The 18564-nt window shown below is 38.2% G+C and overlaps 1 protein-coding gene across 3 annotated transcripts in view; it reads right to left on the bottom strand.

Moving 5' to 3' along the window:
• The window catches only part of LOC126019114 (E3 SUMO-protein ligase RanBP2-like), an 82712-nt gene that overhangs the window by 13983 nt on the left and 50165 nt on the right, over positions 1-18564 (bottom strand). Inside the window, exons 20-25 of one of the 3 annotated variants that reach the window (XM_049781300.1) lie at positions 15996-17781; positions 12498-15815; positions 7597-7776; positions 6110-6202; positions 5648-5826; positions 2600-2798 (exon numbers count right to left, since the gene is read on the bottom strand). In XM_049781300.1, the coding sequence (XP_049637257.1) occupies positions 2600-2798; positions 5648-5826; positions 6110-6202; positions 7597-7776; positions 12498-15815; positions 15996-17781 (5755 nt within the window). The other 2 variants (XM_049781301.1, XM_049781302.1) reach the window with 2 other exon arrangements.

Here is an 18564-nt window from a genome sequence, read left to right as displayed (position 1 = left end):
ATAAGACATGTGGGGATGCGCCTGTGCTCAACAAAGAAATACTGTGTCTCCCACTTTTCCTGAAATTGTCTGTCATGATGAAGGTAAGACAAAATCTAATTCTGTAATAAACTTCTCTCCCTTCTCTCCCTTAGGCCTCCGATAATGCAAGGAACAGCAGGCAGGAGCAGCGGAAATGACTCTGCACTAGGCGCAAAGTATTCGCGATTATTTGCTTACCGAATATTCGCAATAAAATAATCGCATCAGTAAAAAAAAAAAACCGCATTAAACATGTGCATACACTGAACGGAACTGCTGGGGTATGCGAATGTTTAATGCGATTTTTTTCTTACTAATGCGATTTTTATTGCGATTATTCGGTAAGTGAATAATCGTGAATACTGCAATATTTGAAGGCCGGCCACAGGCCACAAAATGTTGTACGGAGGGCCGCCAGTTTGAGCCCCCTGCTCTAAGTGTATGTGTAGGGCTGGAGAGATAGCACAATGGCAGGGTGCTTGCCTTGCAAACGGCCAACACAGAACAGACTTGGTTAGATTCCTGGCATCTCATATGGTCCCCCAAGCCTGCCAGGAGCGATTTCTGAGTGCAGAGCCAGGAGTAACCCCTGAGCGCCTCCAGATGTGACCCAAGAACCAAAATAAATTAATAAATAAAATTAAAATAAATAAATGTATGTGTAGGTGTATTATCTCTTGTAAGTCGTACATTTCCCCCAAATTAAAAAAATTAGATTTTTAGGTTCCTTCCTGCTCTTAAGCATGTGAAGGTTATAAAGTTCCTATAAATGCACTTATTCAGAATTACTTCTGAATAAAAGTTAACATTTAATAATGGATACATTAAACAATATACAATTGAAAGAGATTCCCCCCTTAAAGATTAATGGAAATAATAGAAAAAGAAGAAAGCTTATCAGATATGCTTTCTAACTCTATGTATCCCCCAAGGTCAGAGAACAGTACAGTGTGTAGGGTGCTTATTTTGACTTATAAGTGCCTGGCCTGGTTAGATCCTTGGCATCCCCCAAGCACCTCCAGGAATAATCCCTGAGCACCACTAAGTGGGAATCAATGAGAGGGGAAAAAAGGATTTCCCCCTAACAAACTATTCTCACTAATTCTCAAGTTAAGAGTTACACAGTCTAACAATTATTTTTGCTCAAAAAAGCAGTATGATTTTATTAAAAGTACGTACTATACTACCCTTTAATATAATTCCTTACATTTTTTTTCCTGGTTTTTGGTCATATCTAACAATGTTCAGATCTTGCTCCTGAATCTGTGGTTAAGTGCTGGTTGGGAGAGTACTGGTTTGGGGAGGGGACATAAGCAAAGCTGGGGGATCAAAGCAGAGTCAATCACATAGAAGACAAGTGCCTTAACCTCTTTATTATCTCAGACCCCTTCAAAATTATCTTTAAGAGAGTTTTGATGGGAAAATACTATACATACCAATAAGTTCTTATCTAATAGAGATGGGAACACACAAATCTTGTAGTGCAATGGGACCTTACACCCTGAACATTGACATAAAGACCTGGCACAGGCCTCAGAAGAATAAGCATTCTTCATTCACCCCTGATCTAGAGAAGACATCTACAAAACATCCAAGGTTGTCTATAACATCACCTGGAGGCAATCCTCTACCAGGGAAGACCCTACAGCTGCTCTGACATCGATCTACTCAAAAGAGACTTCCCTTAACACTGAGAAGACTTAACAAGAACAATGACCTGCTTATTGGACAGGGCTTTCTGTATTGCCCCTTAATTGTGAGGTAAAACTAGAGGATACTCCACACCAGCCTGACTTCAATGTAGGATGTGCAGATTCCAGGATCTTTAATACAGAAACCTGATGCCAACAATAGGACTGCGTGAAAAATAAAACTGTATTGGCACTACAGACAATGACTTGGATTGAATAAACTAGTTTGCCTGGAGTTTAGAATTGGTCTTATGCCAGGAAACTTCAAGGGTAGTGGTTTCCTTGTATTTAGACCAAGGCTATTCCTTTCTATGACCCCCATATTTTGGTGGGCCTATGCAAACAATATTTGCCACTCTAACACCATTTTTACTGTGCCCTTTTGACTAACACTTAAAAAAAAAAACCTCTTAAACTTTTGATGTTAACTTAAACTAATATGTATGTGCATGAATATATAAAAATACTATGCCTTCAAAGTTAAGGAGTCACATAAATCTCATTGCTTTAGGTTGCTTTGTGTACTGCCAAGAAATGTTATAATGTACTACAATCTGGGGACTTGTGGACAAAGTAATTGTACATGGGTTCTGCCTTATTTTTCTTAATGCTTTTTGAACTGTAGGTTCAATATTTAGGCATCAGCAAGGGGATTTCTTCTGAGAACTTTGTTTATGGGCCATTGTTCTTTTACTGTAACTTTACCTTGTCCTCTTTGCATCATTGTTCTCATAAGGGTGTGGTGGCCCAAAAACCAAACCAAGAAAAAAGAAAAATGGAGTATTTTAGGACTTGCATTTTAAAAGTACCTTCTAAATAAACAGGTGTATCTTACGTGAAACATGCATAAGATTTTTTTCATAAACATGTGTCAGATTTACCTTGACTTGTAGAATCTGTATCATTTTCCTTTTTAGTAGACAAATCTACAGGTTTATCCACGGTTGAAGAAGAAATAAGTAGTGAGTTGCCAGTATTGGTATTAAAATCAGGTTCTTCAGATTTACGTAAAACTGGTATAGACAGTTTATTTCCACCAATGCACATACTATCAACCATACTAGTTTTTTCCTCATTCTGGGACTTCTGCAAGAAAGTAACCATACTATTAGCCATAAAATACTAATTGACAAATTTGTACATACTCTTAAAAAATACTGAGTAATATGAAGTTTGGGGCAAAATGAAGTTAAGCACACTTTACCATTTATTTTGTCCTTTTCCACATTTCATTCTTTCCTAACAACTGTACTTAAACAAATAAAGCAATTATAAGAATCCTTTCAAACAAAGAAAAGAATTAAGAATCTCAAGACTTAAGTCTAGAAGAATAGCTGAGGGACTTAGAAAGCTTCCAAGGCATATATATTGTCAAGAATTCAATCCCCAGTGCAAGCACGTACTATCCTGGCAACTCTATCTATGACCCCTAGAGCCAGTTTTCCGGCTGAACTGTAATTTCTAGCTATATTTGGATCAGACAAATGAAAACATGACAACATAAATTGTATGGTATAACAAATGATGAGTATCAAGATAAAAGTAGTTGTGTGGGTAGGGGCTGGAGCGATTGCACAGCAGTAGGGCATTTGCCTTGCATGTGGCCGATCTAAGACGGACCTTGGTTTGATCCCCAGAATCCCATATGGTCCCCCAGCCTGCCAGGAGCAATTTCTCAGTGCATTGTCAGAAGTAACCCCTGAGCGTCACCGGGTGTGCACACCCCACACCCATCAAAAATAGATGTATGGGGCCAGAGCAATAGCACATAGGGTAAGGCATTTGCCTTGCATGCAGCCAAGCTGGGTTAGATCCCCTTCATCCCATATGGTTCCTGAGCCTGTCAGGAATGATTTCTGAGTGCAGAGCCAGGAGTAACCCAAGGACTACCGGTTGTGATGCCCCACAATGTATGTATATATGTATGTATGTGTATGTATGTATGTATGCATGTATGTATGTATGTATGTATGTGTGAAAACCAGTCAGAAAGTGTGACACCCCTAACTAGGACATGATGAGAGCACCCAAGTGAAGTGTGTGAGCACAATCTGATATATGACCCAAGCAAGCATCAAAACTAAATGTGTAAATACTACAAGATATGTGTGCAACTCCCTAGTCATTTCAGCAATAAAGAGAAGGAGAAAAGGGGAAAAGAAAATCTCAAGTCTTCAGAGTCAGAAAGACAGTAAGAGTTATTGTGTATACTTACATCCCACTGACCCCAGTTCAAATTCCTGAGAACACTACCAGGAAATCAACCTTGAGTACAGAGCCAAGAAAAGACTCTGATCACCACTGGATATGGCACCAAAACTCAAACCCTTCCCATTCACACATATAAAAGGCATAAGATACCTCTAGAGTAGGGGTCTCAAACTCGCAGCCGCAAACAGCCCTCCATACAACATTTTGTGGCCCTGCCCTAGAGGAATCTTTTTTTTGTTTTCTTTTGTTTTAGTTGTTAGGGTCACACTCCCCAATGTTCAAGGCTTACTACTGACTTCGCACTCAAGGATCACCTCGACTTTGCCTCTTGCAGCCCCCAGGTAAATTGAGTTTGAGATCCCTGCTCTAGAGAGTGAGGAGAGGATACAGGGAATAGTTGTACTACTACTGTACTACTCCCAGTTTGGTGGCCAAAGAAATTGGAGCAGTAGTCAATTAGGAGGGGCAGTAGGCAGAGAGGATACAGACTACACATGAGCCACAAGAAAAAACAATTTTCTCTAGCTAAGGCAGTGAGATGACATGAAATGATCCATGTTTTGTGAATGACCAGAAAATACTTTAAAGTTGTTGTAATATATAAGAATAGGTGCCAAAAATAGTACAGTTAAAATGCCTGCCTTACATGTGGTCCAATACAGATTTCTGGCACGGACTATGGTCCCCAGAGCACTGCCTAAGATGAGCAAACAGACAGGAGTCAAGTCCTGAAAATGGCCATATGTGGTCCAAAAAAACAAAAACTGTTGCGGGGGAGAGAAGAGGAGGTCAGAACAAGTACTTATTAAATGGGAAAAAATCAGGGGCTTAAGCAATAATACAATGAGTAGGGTGTTTCCTTTTTATGCAAACTGACCTGGGTCCAATACCTGGCATCAGAAAAAATAGTTTTTTAAATAAAGGTATTAAAAAAGTTTATATGCAATCAGAAGAGATTACAAATAAAGCCACATAGAAAAATAAGAAATGCAGAGGTATCTTATTACCCAATTTGGAGCTGTCTAATAAAGCTATAGTGATCAAAATGCATGGTACTGGAATAAAGATAGGTTCTCTGATCAATGGGTCTGAATTAAATACCCAAGATCAAAATTCCATATATATAGACAGTTAATTTTTAATAAAGGAGCCAAGAACATGAAATGAAATAAAGATAGCCTCTTCAATAAATGGTGCTGAGAAAACTGGATAACTGTGTAAAAGAAATTAAAGGTGCTCCCATAACATCACACTTCAAACAAACATCAATTCAAATCAAAGACCTTGAGATTCCAATTGGAAACTATAAATACACTGAGGAAAATATAGGCAAAATGCTACAAGATTTGAACCTCACAGGCATCTTCAATATTCTGATACCACTAGCATAGGCCAAAAAAAAAAAAGGAAATGGCACTACATCAAGCTAGTTTCAGCACAGCAAAAGAAACAATGGGTTTCAACTAACAGATAACTGAATGAGAAAATAATATTTGTATTTAACACACCACATAAAGTTGTGATATTCAAAATATATAAAGTACTCACAACTATGAATAACAAAATTCACACTATCAAATAATGGAGGTGGGGCAAATTGCCAATAAGTACATGAAAGAGTACTGAATATCACTTATCATTAGAGAAATCCAAGTCCTCAAGAATAATCTAGGTTATTGCATCAGCAAATGACAACTTAACCAGAAGGGCAAGAAAATTCTTACTTGAGCTTCCTGAACTTTTTGCAGCTCTGATTGAAAGTCTTCCCCATTTCCATTGTCCTCATCAGTATCACTGCAGACTCCACAAAAAAACGTAGGTGGAAGCTTTAAGGTATCTGCTTTTGCCTTCTCTTCCATTGTTGGTTTCTTTTCCCAAACTATAACACATTCTTTTTCATTATCTGAAACACAAACAAAATAAAGTTAAAAGCATATGAAATCCAAAAAAATTAATACAGTATCTTCAATGTAATCTACAGATTATAGACCAACTAGTCTATGAATGCTAACTAAAATAAAGACAACTTGGAGAATATTTTTTAACCCGTATTACATGCTTTATATTTTAAATCACCAAATTCCAAGCAATTAAAAGTGGTAATAAAAATTATCAAACTAGAAGATTTCTTTTAAGTAAATTTTCTTTTATTTTAAACGTAAGTAAGAAATTTAAATTTAACATACCTGCAAGATTTTCTTCTAAGGGTCTACCTTTTTCTGAGTCATCTAGATATAATTTTCCATTTAGTTTCTTGACAGCTGTTTCAAAATCTTCATCTTAAAAGTATAATTGATCACATTAAATAAATGTATGTCCAGTAAGTTTCAGTTATCTACAAGTCTAAGAATTAACTCAAACTTTTCACATTTCATTAATCTCTATTCAAGTACCACAATTTAATCAACTCAATATCCTACTGCCTATTCTATTAGTAAAAATTTTCATTAAGATCTCCTCTTAGGAGCCGGGCAGTGGCGCTAGAGGTAAGGTGCCTGCCTTGCCTGCGCTAGCCAAGGAAGGACCGCGGTTCGATCCCCCGGTGTCCCATATGGTCCCCCAAGCCAGGAGCGACTTCTGAGCACATAGCCAGGAGTAACCCCTGAGCGTTACCGGGTGTGGCCCAAAAAACAAAAAACAAAAAACAAAAAAATATCTCCTCTTACTTAAATTACTTTGAACATTATTCATAGTTCATCTCATCTTCATAGTTCACATCCCAATCCTCTACACTACTCAAATGGTCCTATTTTGATTTTTGCATGAAACTCTACTGCTTTAAATACTGATGAAGAAAGTGGCCCATAAACTTTCTCTGTTTCATTTAACCCTTTAAGAATCCAAGGAAATTCTTTCCCTTTTTTCTTTTATTTTTAGAATGTTAGGGACAGGGCCCGGAGAGATAGCACAGCGGCATTTGCCTTGCAAGCAGCCGATCCAGGACCAAAGGTGGTTGGTTCAAATCCCGGTGTCCCATATGGTCCTCCATGCCTGCCAGGAGCTATTTCTGAGCAGACAGCCAGGAGTAACCCCTGAGCACCGCTGGGTGTGACCCAAAAACAAATAAATAAATAAATAAATAAATAAATAAATAAATAAATAAATAAATAAATAAATAAATAAATGTTAGGAACAATGCTATGAATCTATTCCCAGCAAAAACTGAGAGTTGTTTCCAAAGGTTCTGGGACCAGATAGTAAGGAGGACTGAAGATGGGGCTCCATGCCCTCTAGTCCTTCAAGTTATTTCTCCAATCCTTTGATTTTAAAAATTCCTTCTTGGAGCCGGGCGGTGGCGCTAAAGGTAAGGTGCGCCTGCCTTGCCTGCGCTAGCCTTGGACGGACCGCGGTTCGATCCCCCGATGTCCCATATGGTCCCCCAAGCCAGGAGCAACTTCTGAGCGCATAGCCAGGAGTAACCCCTGAGCATTACCAGGTGTGGCCCAAAAACCAAAAAAAAAAAAAAAATTCCTTCTAAGTGCCCATCCTGAGAAATGTTAGTCATCAAAAAAAATTTCTGAAATAAAAGCAGTTTATTTGATAAATTTATTTTACACATGCATCTATTTTAAGTATCTACCCATAGAGTGTTCAGAGAGACTTAAAAGAATTTAACCATTCCCCCAATAACTAAAATGAAATGTTCTAATAAATAATTTAAAAAAAGATTTACCATCGTCCTCTTCTTCACTAACATAATCTTGTCTATTCTTATAGCAGAAAAATGTTGGAGGAAGTTTAAGTTTGCTTGCAAGAACTTTTTGCTCAGGGGTCGGGGTTAATTCATATATAATGAGAACATCATCATCACCAACATCTGACAGAAGATCTTCAGGCTTTTCTTTCTCTTTTGCTATAATACAAGTTTAATAAAAAGATTTAAAAGGTGTTAAGTATTAACAATATTCTAATTAGTCAAATTAAGGAATTCATCTTTAGGATAAAATATCATAATGATAAAATACATTTAACGGCAGGTTAATTCCAATAACCAAATTATAATTAGATGTTTGATTGAATTCTCCAAAAAAACCCATTATTGAACATATCTATTTACAACCAAAAACATTCTATTTTTATTTAGGAATAGTTAAAATTGCTATAAATAGCTTTAATTCTAAGTTATTTGCTATCAAGGTTGTATGTGGCATACTGAACAATAATTCAGCAAAACGACCATGCACTTGAAACAACTGAAATAAAGCCTGAGAAATAAGAAGCAAAGATTAATATGAAACTAATGCAAAGTTAATCTTTATTAGTTCCTATAATGTAAACTAACTACTGACACAGATAATAGGTATGTAACCAGTTTTACAGATTTCCAAGCATGGTAACAGATAAAGTTAAATAAAAACTGCTGTTATGGGGCTGGAGTGGTGGCGCAAGCAGTAAGGCATCTGTCCTGCCCACAATAGCCTAGGATGGACCGTGGTTCGATCCCCGGCATCCCATATGATCACCCAAGCCAGGAGTGATTTCTGAACACATAGCCAGGAATAACCCCTGAGCGTCACCAGTGTGGGCCAAAAACCAAAACCAAAAATAAAAAGAAAGAAAAAAAATTACTGTTATGCTATGAGGAAACAATACTATAGGAACCTAAGACAATTTCAATAACTAAGAAAACAACGAAGGGGCAAAAAATGAAGGAAAATTAAATTCTTCCGATTGTTTGCTCTGAAGTTTTGAGTAACAGAACTGATAAAGCAAATAATTAAGCATACTATGTATCAACTCTGCTATTCAATTAGATAGCCAATCAATAAGAGGCTATTAAAAACATAAAATGTGGGACTAAAGAGATAGTAAAGTGGGTAAAGGCATTTGCCTTGCATGCAGCCAACTGGGTCTGATCCCTAGCATTTCATATAGTCCCCTAAGCACCACCAGGCTTGATTCCTGAGCACAGAGCCAGGAGTAACCCTTGAGCATTACTGAGTGTGACCTAAACAGTTACCTTAGAACTTACAACTTAGGGAAAAAAACACCTTAAAATGTTCAAACTAGAATGTGTTCAAGTGCAAACTGAAATTCAAAGTTCTTTCAGATATAAAGAAACTTAATTTATTGTTAAAATTTAAGCAATTTTTATTTTATGAGGTACAGGGGGTGGGGGAGGAATTTAGCAATTAGGAGAATGATATTTTAATAAGGGTCATCTCCAGTAGTGCTGGCAAGAGGTGGGTGTACTGGGAGTCACTCCAAATAATGTTAGGCATAGCAGTATTGGTTTAAATGTTTCTGATCTCAGGAGAAGAACACCTTAGAGAACATAGGGAACCTATACTCAGTATGTGGGGCCATGTTGTGCCAGGGGTGATACCCAGTACTTCTACCAATAGAGGGGTGGCCTTGATCTGGCTACGAGAAAATGTTAACATTTTCAAATGTTTAAAAATACACACAGATCAATGTTTTATATCCATTAGATGATACTGATCTATAGAACAAGAGCCCTTTTACAATATTGGAGCTGCTATTCATGCTCCTTCATTACAAAAACTTAAGAATTTCCTAGCCTGGGACAGAATAATGAACATAATACACAGATTCTTGTTCTAGTTCTGCTGTTACCCACTTACTAAAGACAATGTAAGTTTATTGGCATGCCTTGGTGGGTAGATCTCAACTTCCATTTACCTATCTAAAAGAAAGTCTTCATTTTGTACTATGCCTTCAAAGTTAAGGAGTCACATAAATCTCATGGCTTTAGATTGCTTTGTGTACTGCTAAAAAATGTTACAATGTACTACAATCTGGGGACTTGTGGACAAAGTAATTGTACATGGGTTCTGCCTTATTTTTCTTAATTTTTTTTGACTGTAAGTTCAATATTTAGGCATCAACAAGGGGATTTCTTCTGAGAACTCTGTTTATGGGCGATCATTCTTTCACTGTAACTTTACCTTGTCCTCTTTGCATCATTGTTATCATAATTAAAAATAAAAATTAAAAAAAAAAAAAGAAAGTATGGGGCCGGGCGGTGGCGCTAAAGGTAAGGTGCCTGCCTTGCCTGCGCTAGCCTTGGACGGACCGCTAGCCTTGGACGGACCGCGGTTCGATCCCCCAGTGTCCCATATGGTCCCCCAAGCCAGGAGCAACTTCTGAGCACATAGCCAGGAGTAACCCCTGAGCATTACTGGGTGTGGCCCAAAAATAAAAAAAAAAAAAAAAAAAAAAGAAAGTCTTCATTTTGAAGATCTTTAGAACTATACCATTCTCAAATCTGAAACAGAGTAAGGTTCCCTCCCCACCCCCCGTTAAATGTATACTGATAAATTTTCATAGAAGGAATTCTTAAGTTAATGCTCAAAGAATCTGTGCAAATATATGTCCTTTGCAGAAAAAAAAAGTTTTTTTTCAACTAAGTTCTCAAATGCTGCATCTATAAGAATAAAAGGCTAATTTATTATGCTCTTGAAAGGCTTCAAGACATATCACTTCTTACTATTTCAATCTAGTACCCACCCACACTTTACAAATGGTTTCTATTACATAGATGACGTGCCTGGTATATAGTGGTGCTAGTTAAAAATGGGTATACTGCACAAAAAAATAGCACAGGGATTAAAATACTGCCTTGCAGCCAATTCAATTCCAAGCACTTAATGGTCCCCCCCAAGCAGAGACTGGAAAAATCCAAGCACTGGTGGATAAATCCTCCCTTCCCCACCGATCCACCCCCCGACCCCCGCCAAAAAAAAAAAAGGATACACTCTGGGGCCAGAAACAGAACAGAAGAAGATATGTTGCTTGCCTTTCATGAACCCACATGGTCTATTACCACCAGAAACAACTTCCAGAGCGGAGCAATAGTGCAACAGTAGGGTGTTTGCCTTGCATGCGGCTGATACAGGACGAATCCTGGTTTCCCATATAATCCCCCAAGCCAGGACTGATTTCTGAGCTTAGAGCTTAAAGTAACCCCTGAGCGTCACTGGTATGACCCAAAAACCAAAAAAGAAAAAAGAAAAGAAAGAAAAAGAATCCACTCCCCAGGACATACATAGCCAGATTAGTAACTGCCTAGCAGGAGTAACCAACCCAAAATTGCCCTACTCAAAGGTACACTTAAAAATTTAACATTTTCCGGGGCCGGGAAGGTGGCGCTAAAGGTAAGGTATCTGCCTTGCAAGCGCTAGCATAGGACTGACTGCGGTTTGATTCCCCAGCATCCCATATGGTCCCCACAAGCCAGGAATGATCTCTGAGCTCATAGCCAGGAGTAACCCCTGAGCATCAAAATGGGTGTGGCCCAAAAACAAACAACAACAAAAAAAATAATAACATTTTCCAGGGCCGAAGCAATAACACAGCAGTATGGTGTTTGCCTTGCACGTGGGCTGACCTGGGACAGACTCAGGTTCAATTCCCAGCATTCCATATGGTCCCCCGAGCCTGCCAAGGGCCATTTCTGAGCGCAGAGGCAGGAGTAAGAAGTCCCTGAGAACCGCCAGGAGTGACACAAAATCCAAAGATATACCTAAACTTTTTCAAAAAAAAAAATAAAAAATCCCTCCCCATGAGGCAACTTATCCATAGGGTGTACCATAACTATCACATGTTTAGATAGTGGCAGAGTATAGCCATCACATGTTAAGATAGTTGCTAAATATTAGATAAATTAGGTCTTCCATAAGACAATGAGTACACAAAGATAAAAATCCTGGTTATCTCAAAATAACCTAAAACAAGGAACAAAAAACCCCTGACATCCAAATACATAAAAAGAAAATGCATTAAAGAGTATCACACCACTAGTCTAAAGGTAAAGGTATTTGTTTAAGCTGGAATTCTTTAACATGCATACTGTAGTATTAGTTAATTTCATGCAGCCATTTTTTAAAAAGAAGTCATCTCATCTGCGATTGCTGGCTCTATATATATATATATATATATATATATATATATATATATATATATATATATATATATATATCTTTATTCTCAGGTTGTGAGGAAGGGATGCTGGTCCAAAAAAAATCATTGGGTTAGATTAAAAAGAAATAAAATTAAACCCTAGAAAATAAAGAGTATTTGGATTCTGAACATCTTGAGGATCAAAGTATGATTTCAAAATATAAAAAATCAAAGGCCCTGAATTGACAGAAATTTGTTTGTCCTCATTAATCTCAATGGTTTTATAATTTGTTCATTATGACTATCCAGAGCTACATCACTGGTTCTCAAGGATTACTTCTAGGGATTACTGGGTGGTGGCTGCTCTTGGCAGTATTCAGGGCCTATAAGGGGGAGGTAGACTACAATTTTTGTTTCATAAAGCATTGCTTTTATAAAGCACTTGAAAATATGAAATTTCATATATAAACATTGAAAGGAAAAAAAAGAGGGCCAGAGATATAAGACAGCAGGTAAGGTGCTTATCTTTCATGGAGTTGACCTGAGTTTGATACTTGGCACCAAATAGTCTCTTGAGCACTACTAGAAGCAATCCCTGAGCTGAGCCAGGAGTAAGTCATGAGCAGATGGATGTGACCCACCATCCTTCACCCAAAAAAAAAAAAAAACACATGAAAAAGATTTGGTTTAATCTAAAGACCAAGTGCTTACCTTTCTGTTGTATTTTATTTGGGTGATTTGTTGAGGCATCTTCCTTCGGAATGGCAAAGAAATTTTTTATATTGACAGCTGAAGCGTCTTTGATGTCAGAGCTTTTTGACTTTTCACAATCACTCAGTTCCAATTTTTTTTCAGATCCACTCTGGGCTGAACAAGTTTTAATATTGTCATTTTTTAAAGGTGCACTAAAACTAAATCCAAACAAAGATCCAGTAGTTGAACTGTTGCCAAATGCAAAAGGTTTTGATTTTTCACTACTAAAAATGGTTTTAACAGATTCTGAACCAAAGACAAACTTTGGAGGAGAAACCACTGCTTTTGTTGTTTCAGATGGGCTAGAGACTTCTCCAATTTTTGAGGTCACATCAGCTATATCATCATTCTGAATCAAATCTGTCCTTTCTCTTGTGGTTTCTTCTAATACAGCAACAGCTATTTTGCCACATGGCGACTCTCTGGGAGTAACCAAATGTGATGCATGAGGTGTTATCAAAGAATCTTTATCTTGGGCTACTTTTGCTTCATCAAATATCTTCTTAAATGTATCTGCAACATCCTGCAGTTTAAAACGAACAGCTAACTGTTCTACTTTTCTTTCTCCATCTGCAAAATCACAAGCAGTCCACACCCATACTCTTTCTGTCCCTTTCATATTTTGCAATGTCATGTCTGGAGTTATTCTGTGATTGGCACAAAGTTTCAGTACCTGGTCCCTTCTCATCACTATGCGAACTTGCTTATTTTCATAATTCTGTAAAATTTTAATATCACCAATGCCCCTTTCTTTCCACTGACCAACTTCTTTATCATATCTATACAGTTTTGCTCTGTGACTAAAAACAACTTGTTCATTTTCCTCACCACTGGACACTTCAACTAAGTCAGGTAAAGGTACAACGGGTTCAAAGTACTGTCCATCTCTCTCTTCCTCTTGAGTAACATCTGACTCTTCATCAGTGCCAACAGAGGTTCCACTCTGATTTAATTTGGAGGGAGATTTAGATGGACTCAAAGCAGACTTAAAACTGAAGTTAAATCCTGCCGTTGACTCACCAAAACGGAATAGATTTTTTCTCACAGGGCTGCTTGCCAATGGTGAAGCACGTACTGAGCTACAACTTACACTGTCATCTAAAGCTTCTTCTCTTAAATCGTAATTATCCCACTCTAATGTGGGTCCTGTGTTTTCAGGATTGGACTTGGTGGGTGTATCTAAAGCACTAGCAGCACCCACAATTAAACTCTTACTTTCTTCATTATTGACTTTTGTTTGATCATTTGTCAAAAATGTTTTAAAATCCTTCAGACCACTCTTCATTTCTTCAGCTCTCTGTATGAGCTTAGCAGCTCTGCCAGTATCTACAAGTTTATGAGGAGTCTGAAGTGGTATATCTAACAGAAGTCTCTGGCATTCCTCAAATTTCTGCTTGAATTCTTCAGCCAGCTCTGGTGTTTTAAATTTTGCTGCCAGCTGCTCTAATTTGGCATCACCATCGGAAAAATCACTAGCTAACCACATCCAGGCTCGATCTGATCCTGAGAGAGGCTTCAGGTTCATTGTGGTTGTTATCCAATGATTGGCACAAACTTTTAGTACTTGTTCTCTTCGCATCAACATTCTTAATTTGCCATTCACTTCATTTTTGAGGATTTTTAAGTTCCCCAAACCTCTTTCTTTCCACTGACTTATCTCAGCATCAAATCGAAACAGTTTTACCCGCTGTGAATAAAGAACTTTTTCATCTTCTTCTCCTGTAACAAGTTCTACTTTTTCAGGCATCTGGACCACTGGTTCAAAATGAATATCATCACTGTCTTCAGTCTTATAGGTTTCATCATCTTTCTCCAAGTCAGCAGAAGTGTCAGCTTTATCCATCACTTTAGCATTTTGTGATGAGAATAACTTTTCTCCAGCACCAGAAAAGCCTTTGAAATTAGGGTCTTTTTTGCCAAACTGAAATCCTTCACTTGAAGTTGATTTTGCAAGATCTGCAAAGGTAAAGGAGCTACCAGTTTGACTGAGAAAACCACCACTGCCATTCTTCTGACCACTACCATCCTGAGCCTGAAAACCAGTGTCATTTTCCAGGGGCTTTTCACTCTTTTTCACTTGATTTCCAAGTTCCTGAATGCCAAATTTAAGTCCATCAGCAGATACAGGAAAAGAAAAATTAAACCCTTCTTTTGCTGACTTAGAATCTGTAGAACCCTGAAATGTAAATGAAGGTGTACTTTCTTGATCCACAAGTCCAAATTTAAATTCTTGTTCCGTATTGCCAAATTTAAATGATTTTTCAGAAAGATTTGTTTTAAATTCTGTTCCCAACTGACTTCCAGAAGACTCATTCAACTTCATTTTTGAGCCCAATGTGAAAGCTGAAGGAGTTTCTGCAACCGGTTTTTGAGTTGGTTTAGAAGCATTACAAGCGGCACATTTTAAGGATGAACTCTCATTTTGTACAAAGCAATCATTACAGTTCCACTTCCCTTCCTTCTTGGTAAACATTCCTTCAAATCCACTCTTGGAAGTCTTGATTTTATCTGAAGTAGCAGGTGGCAGAATAGAAGTAGGGTGATTCTGTTTATTTGGAGTCTCACAAGCAACACATTTGGTAGCACTTGCTTCATTTTGTAACAAGCAAACACTGCAATCCCACTGACCTTCCTTCTTACTGAATACTCCTTCAAATCCACTCTTTGTTGCCTTACTTGTTTCTGAAGTACTAAATTTAAATAAGGCAGGTGCTGGAACAGCAGAAGACAGACTCGATTTACCTGGAGTCTGACAAGCAACACATTTTACAGCATTTGCTTCATTTCGCACCAAACATTCACTGCAATCCCACTGTCCTTCCTTCTTAGCAAACATGTCTTCAAATCCAGCCTTTTGAGTTTTATTAGCCTCTGAAGTACCAAACTTAAAAGTAGGTGCTGAAGGAGGAGCAGTAGTAGTAGTATGTAAATTCTGTTTTCTTTCATTCTGACAGGCAACACATTTTGTAGAGGTTCCTTCATTTCGCACCAAGCATTCACTGCAGTCCCACTGTCCTTCCTTCTTAGCAAACATGTCTTCAAATCCAGTCTTTTGAGTTTTACTAACCTCTGAAGTACCAAACTTAAAAGCAGGTGAAGTAGTAGGATGTAAATTCTGTTTTCTTTCATTCTGGCAGGCAACACATTTTGTAGAGGTTCCTTCATTTCGCACCAAGCATTCACTGCAGTCCCACTGTCCTTCCTTCTTAGCAAACATGTCTTCAAATCCAGTCTTTTGAGTTTTACTAACCTCTGAAGTACCAAACTTAAAAGCAGGTGAAGTAGTAGGATGTAAATTCTGTTTTCTTTCATTCTGGCAGGCAACACATTTTGTAGAGGTTCCTTCATTTCGCACCAAGCATTCACTGCAGTCCCACTGTCCTTCCTTCTTAGCAAACATGTCTTCAAATCCAGTCTTTTGAGTTTTACTAACCTCTGAAGTACCAAACTTAAAAGCAGGTGAAGTAGTAGGATGTAAATTCTGTTTTCTTTCATTCTGGCAGGCAACACATTTTGTAGCAGTTTTTTCATTTCGTACCAAGCATTCACTGCAATCCCACTGTCCTTCCTTTATTGAAAATACAGATCTGAAATCACTATTAACAGACTTAGTAACATCTCCCTGGCCAAATTTAAAAGAAGCTTGGTGAATGAATGAAGTTTCACTTTTGTTAGATCTTGTATTCTCACCATCCCAGTTACTTTCTTTCTTTGGAATTATCGCAGCAAATCTGTCTGGATTATTTTCTGAGCCTGTTTTCAGAGTTGGAACGGTCTCAACTAATGAAGAGTCAAGAAGTTCTTTACTGCTTACGTTTACATTCTGACATGATACACATTTCTTAGCAGTTGCAGCATTCTTGAATGAGCAGCTGTTACAATGCCAACAAGGCCCTTCTTTCTTCACAACCTGAAATTCAAAATTTACATTTCCTGCATCAGATCTGGAACTATCCTTGTTGCCATGACTTGTAGCTTCTTTTACAATTCTTACAGCCTGATTTTTTGTTGTGGATATACTTGCTCCTGGAGCTTTTAAAATGCACTGGGCCTCTTCAAATTTGCACTTAAAAAGTGTTGCTTCTTCGGGAGTTTTGAATCTAATAGCAAGTTGTTCTGGTTTGGGCGACTCATCTGCATAATCAAGAGCATGCCACACAAAAGATCTGTCTGATCCAGCATTTGGAGTAAGTCTCATATCTGGACTGATGTAATGATTTGCACAAATCTTCAATACTTGCTCCCGTCTCATTAGAAGGCGAATTTTACCAGATGTTTTATGCCTTAGTATTTTTACATTGCCAATACCACGTTCTTTCCATTCTTTAGATTCTCCATCAAAACGAAACAATTTTGCACGATTGCAAAAGAATTCTTCTTCATCTTCTTCACCAGTTTTTACTTCAATTTTATCAGGAAGTGGGACCACGGGCTCAAAATGAGGACCATCATCATCATCATCACCATGCACACTTCCTCCATCAGTTTCATGACTCTTGTTGGCCAAGTCTGAAGGTGTTCCAAATACTGATTTCCCCGGGTCATGGAAAGTAAATATATCCTCACTTCGACAGAAGCCAGAGTTCTTTTTCTGATCTGAACCCATGTTTTCAGAAAATGACATGCCAGACACACTTTTGCTTCCAAAGTTAAATGTATTTCGAGGTCCAATGGTGTGACCACTTTTTGGGCCATTAAAGGCATCTCCTTGCAAAGGTTTATCTGAAGTCAGAAGACCTAAAAGGCTTTCACTATTGCTGTAACTTGTAGAAGAGGGTTGAGTTACAACCTGTGGTGAGGAAAATGTAAAATCACCATCATTTGATTTAAAATTTGAGTTAAATTTAAAAGGAATTGGCTGTGTTGCAGATGAAGATGCTGTCAGGGATGGTCTTATTCCTTCAGCTGGCACAGGCGGAACAAAATTAGTTTTTCCAAATTCCATAACTTTAGATTCTGTAGATCTTGAAGAATGAGGTACAACTGGGGGTTTTGTAAAATAACCTGGTTCTGGCAAAGGAGGATTTGTGCTTGCCTGTTGAACATTGTAATTAAAGTAATCATCACCCCTGGGTGATAGAATTCCTGTTGCAGGAGATTCAAAACGTAGTGGAGGCCCATACATCTCTTGAGAAAACATACAAGCAGATGAACTTTGCACTGGTGGTGTGTGCATCTGTTGTGAATATGCATAAATATGCTGCTGAGGTGGAAGCCTATTCATGCCATAAACTGGAGGACCCTATAAGAGAAAAATAAGTTTAAAAATTTTTATTTATGGGGACACTGGTGGTAGGAGATGAGACTGGTGAAGAGAGGGCTATTAGCTATTAAACGACTGAAAATCAATCACAAACAACTTTCAAAGTGTATCTCACAGTGATTCCACTAAAAAGTTTATTAATTAAAAAATAGTTTTAGGGGCCAGAGAGATAGCATGGAGGTAAAGCCTTGCATGTCTTGCATGCATAAAAATGGTGGTTGGAATCCCAGCATCACATATGGTCCCCTGAGTCTGCCAGGAGCAATTTCTGAGCATAGAGCCAGGAGTAATCCCTGAGCACTGACGGGTGTGACTCAAAAAAAAAAAAAAAAAAAAAAAAAAAAAACCACGTTTTGGGGGGCTAGAGCAATAGGACAGTGAGTAGTAAGGCATGTGCCTTACACACACAAAAGTGTAAACCCTGGGTTTAATCCCTGGTATACCATATGATCATCAAGCTTGCAGGGGTAATTTCTGTGCACAGAGCAAGGAGTAAACTCTGAAAAGGTATGGCCCCAAACAAAAGACAAACAAAAATAAATAAAAAACTTCTAGGGGATAGCACAGCAGTAGGGCATTTGCCTTGCACGCGGCTGATTCAGGACATACAGTGATTCGAATCCTGGCATCCCATATGATCCCCCGTGCCTGCCAGGACCAGTTTCTGAGTGCCGACAGGAGTGGCCCGAGTACCACCAGGTATGACCCAAAAACAAAACAACAACAAAAACCTTCTAGAGTTTTATAAGCATATAAAGTGCT

The sequence above is a fragment of the Suncus etruscus genome, chromosome 9, assembly GCF_024139225.1.
Source record: "Suncus etruscus isolate mSunEtr1 chromosome 9, mSunEtr1.pri.cur, whole genome shotgun sequence".
NCBI lineage: Eukaryota > Metazoa > Chordata > Mammalia > Eulipotyphla > Soricidae > Suncus > Suncus etruscus.
The sequence above is the reverse complement of the archived record's forward strand: the minus strand, read 5'-3'. Positions and strand labels throughout refer to the sequence as shown.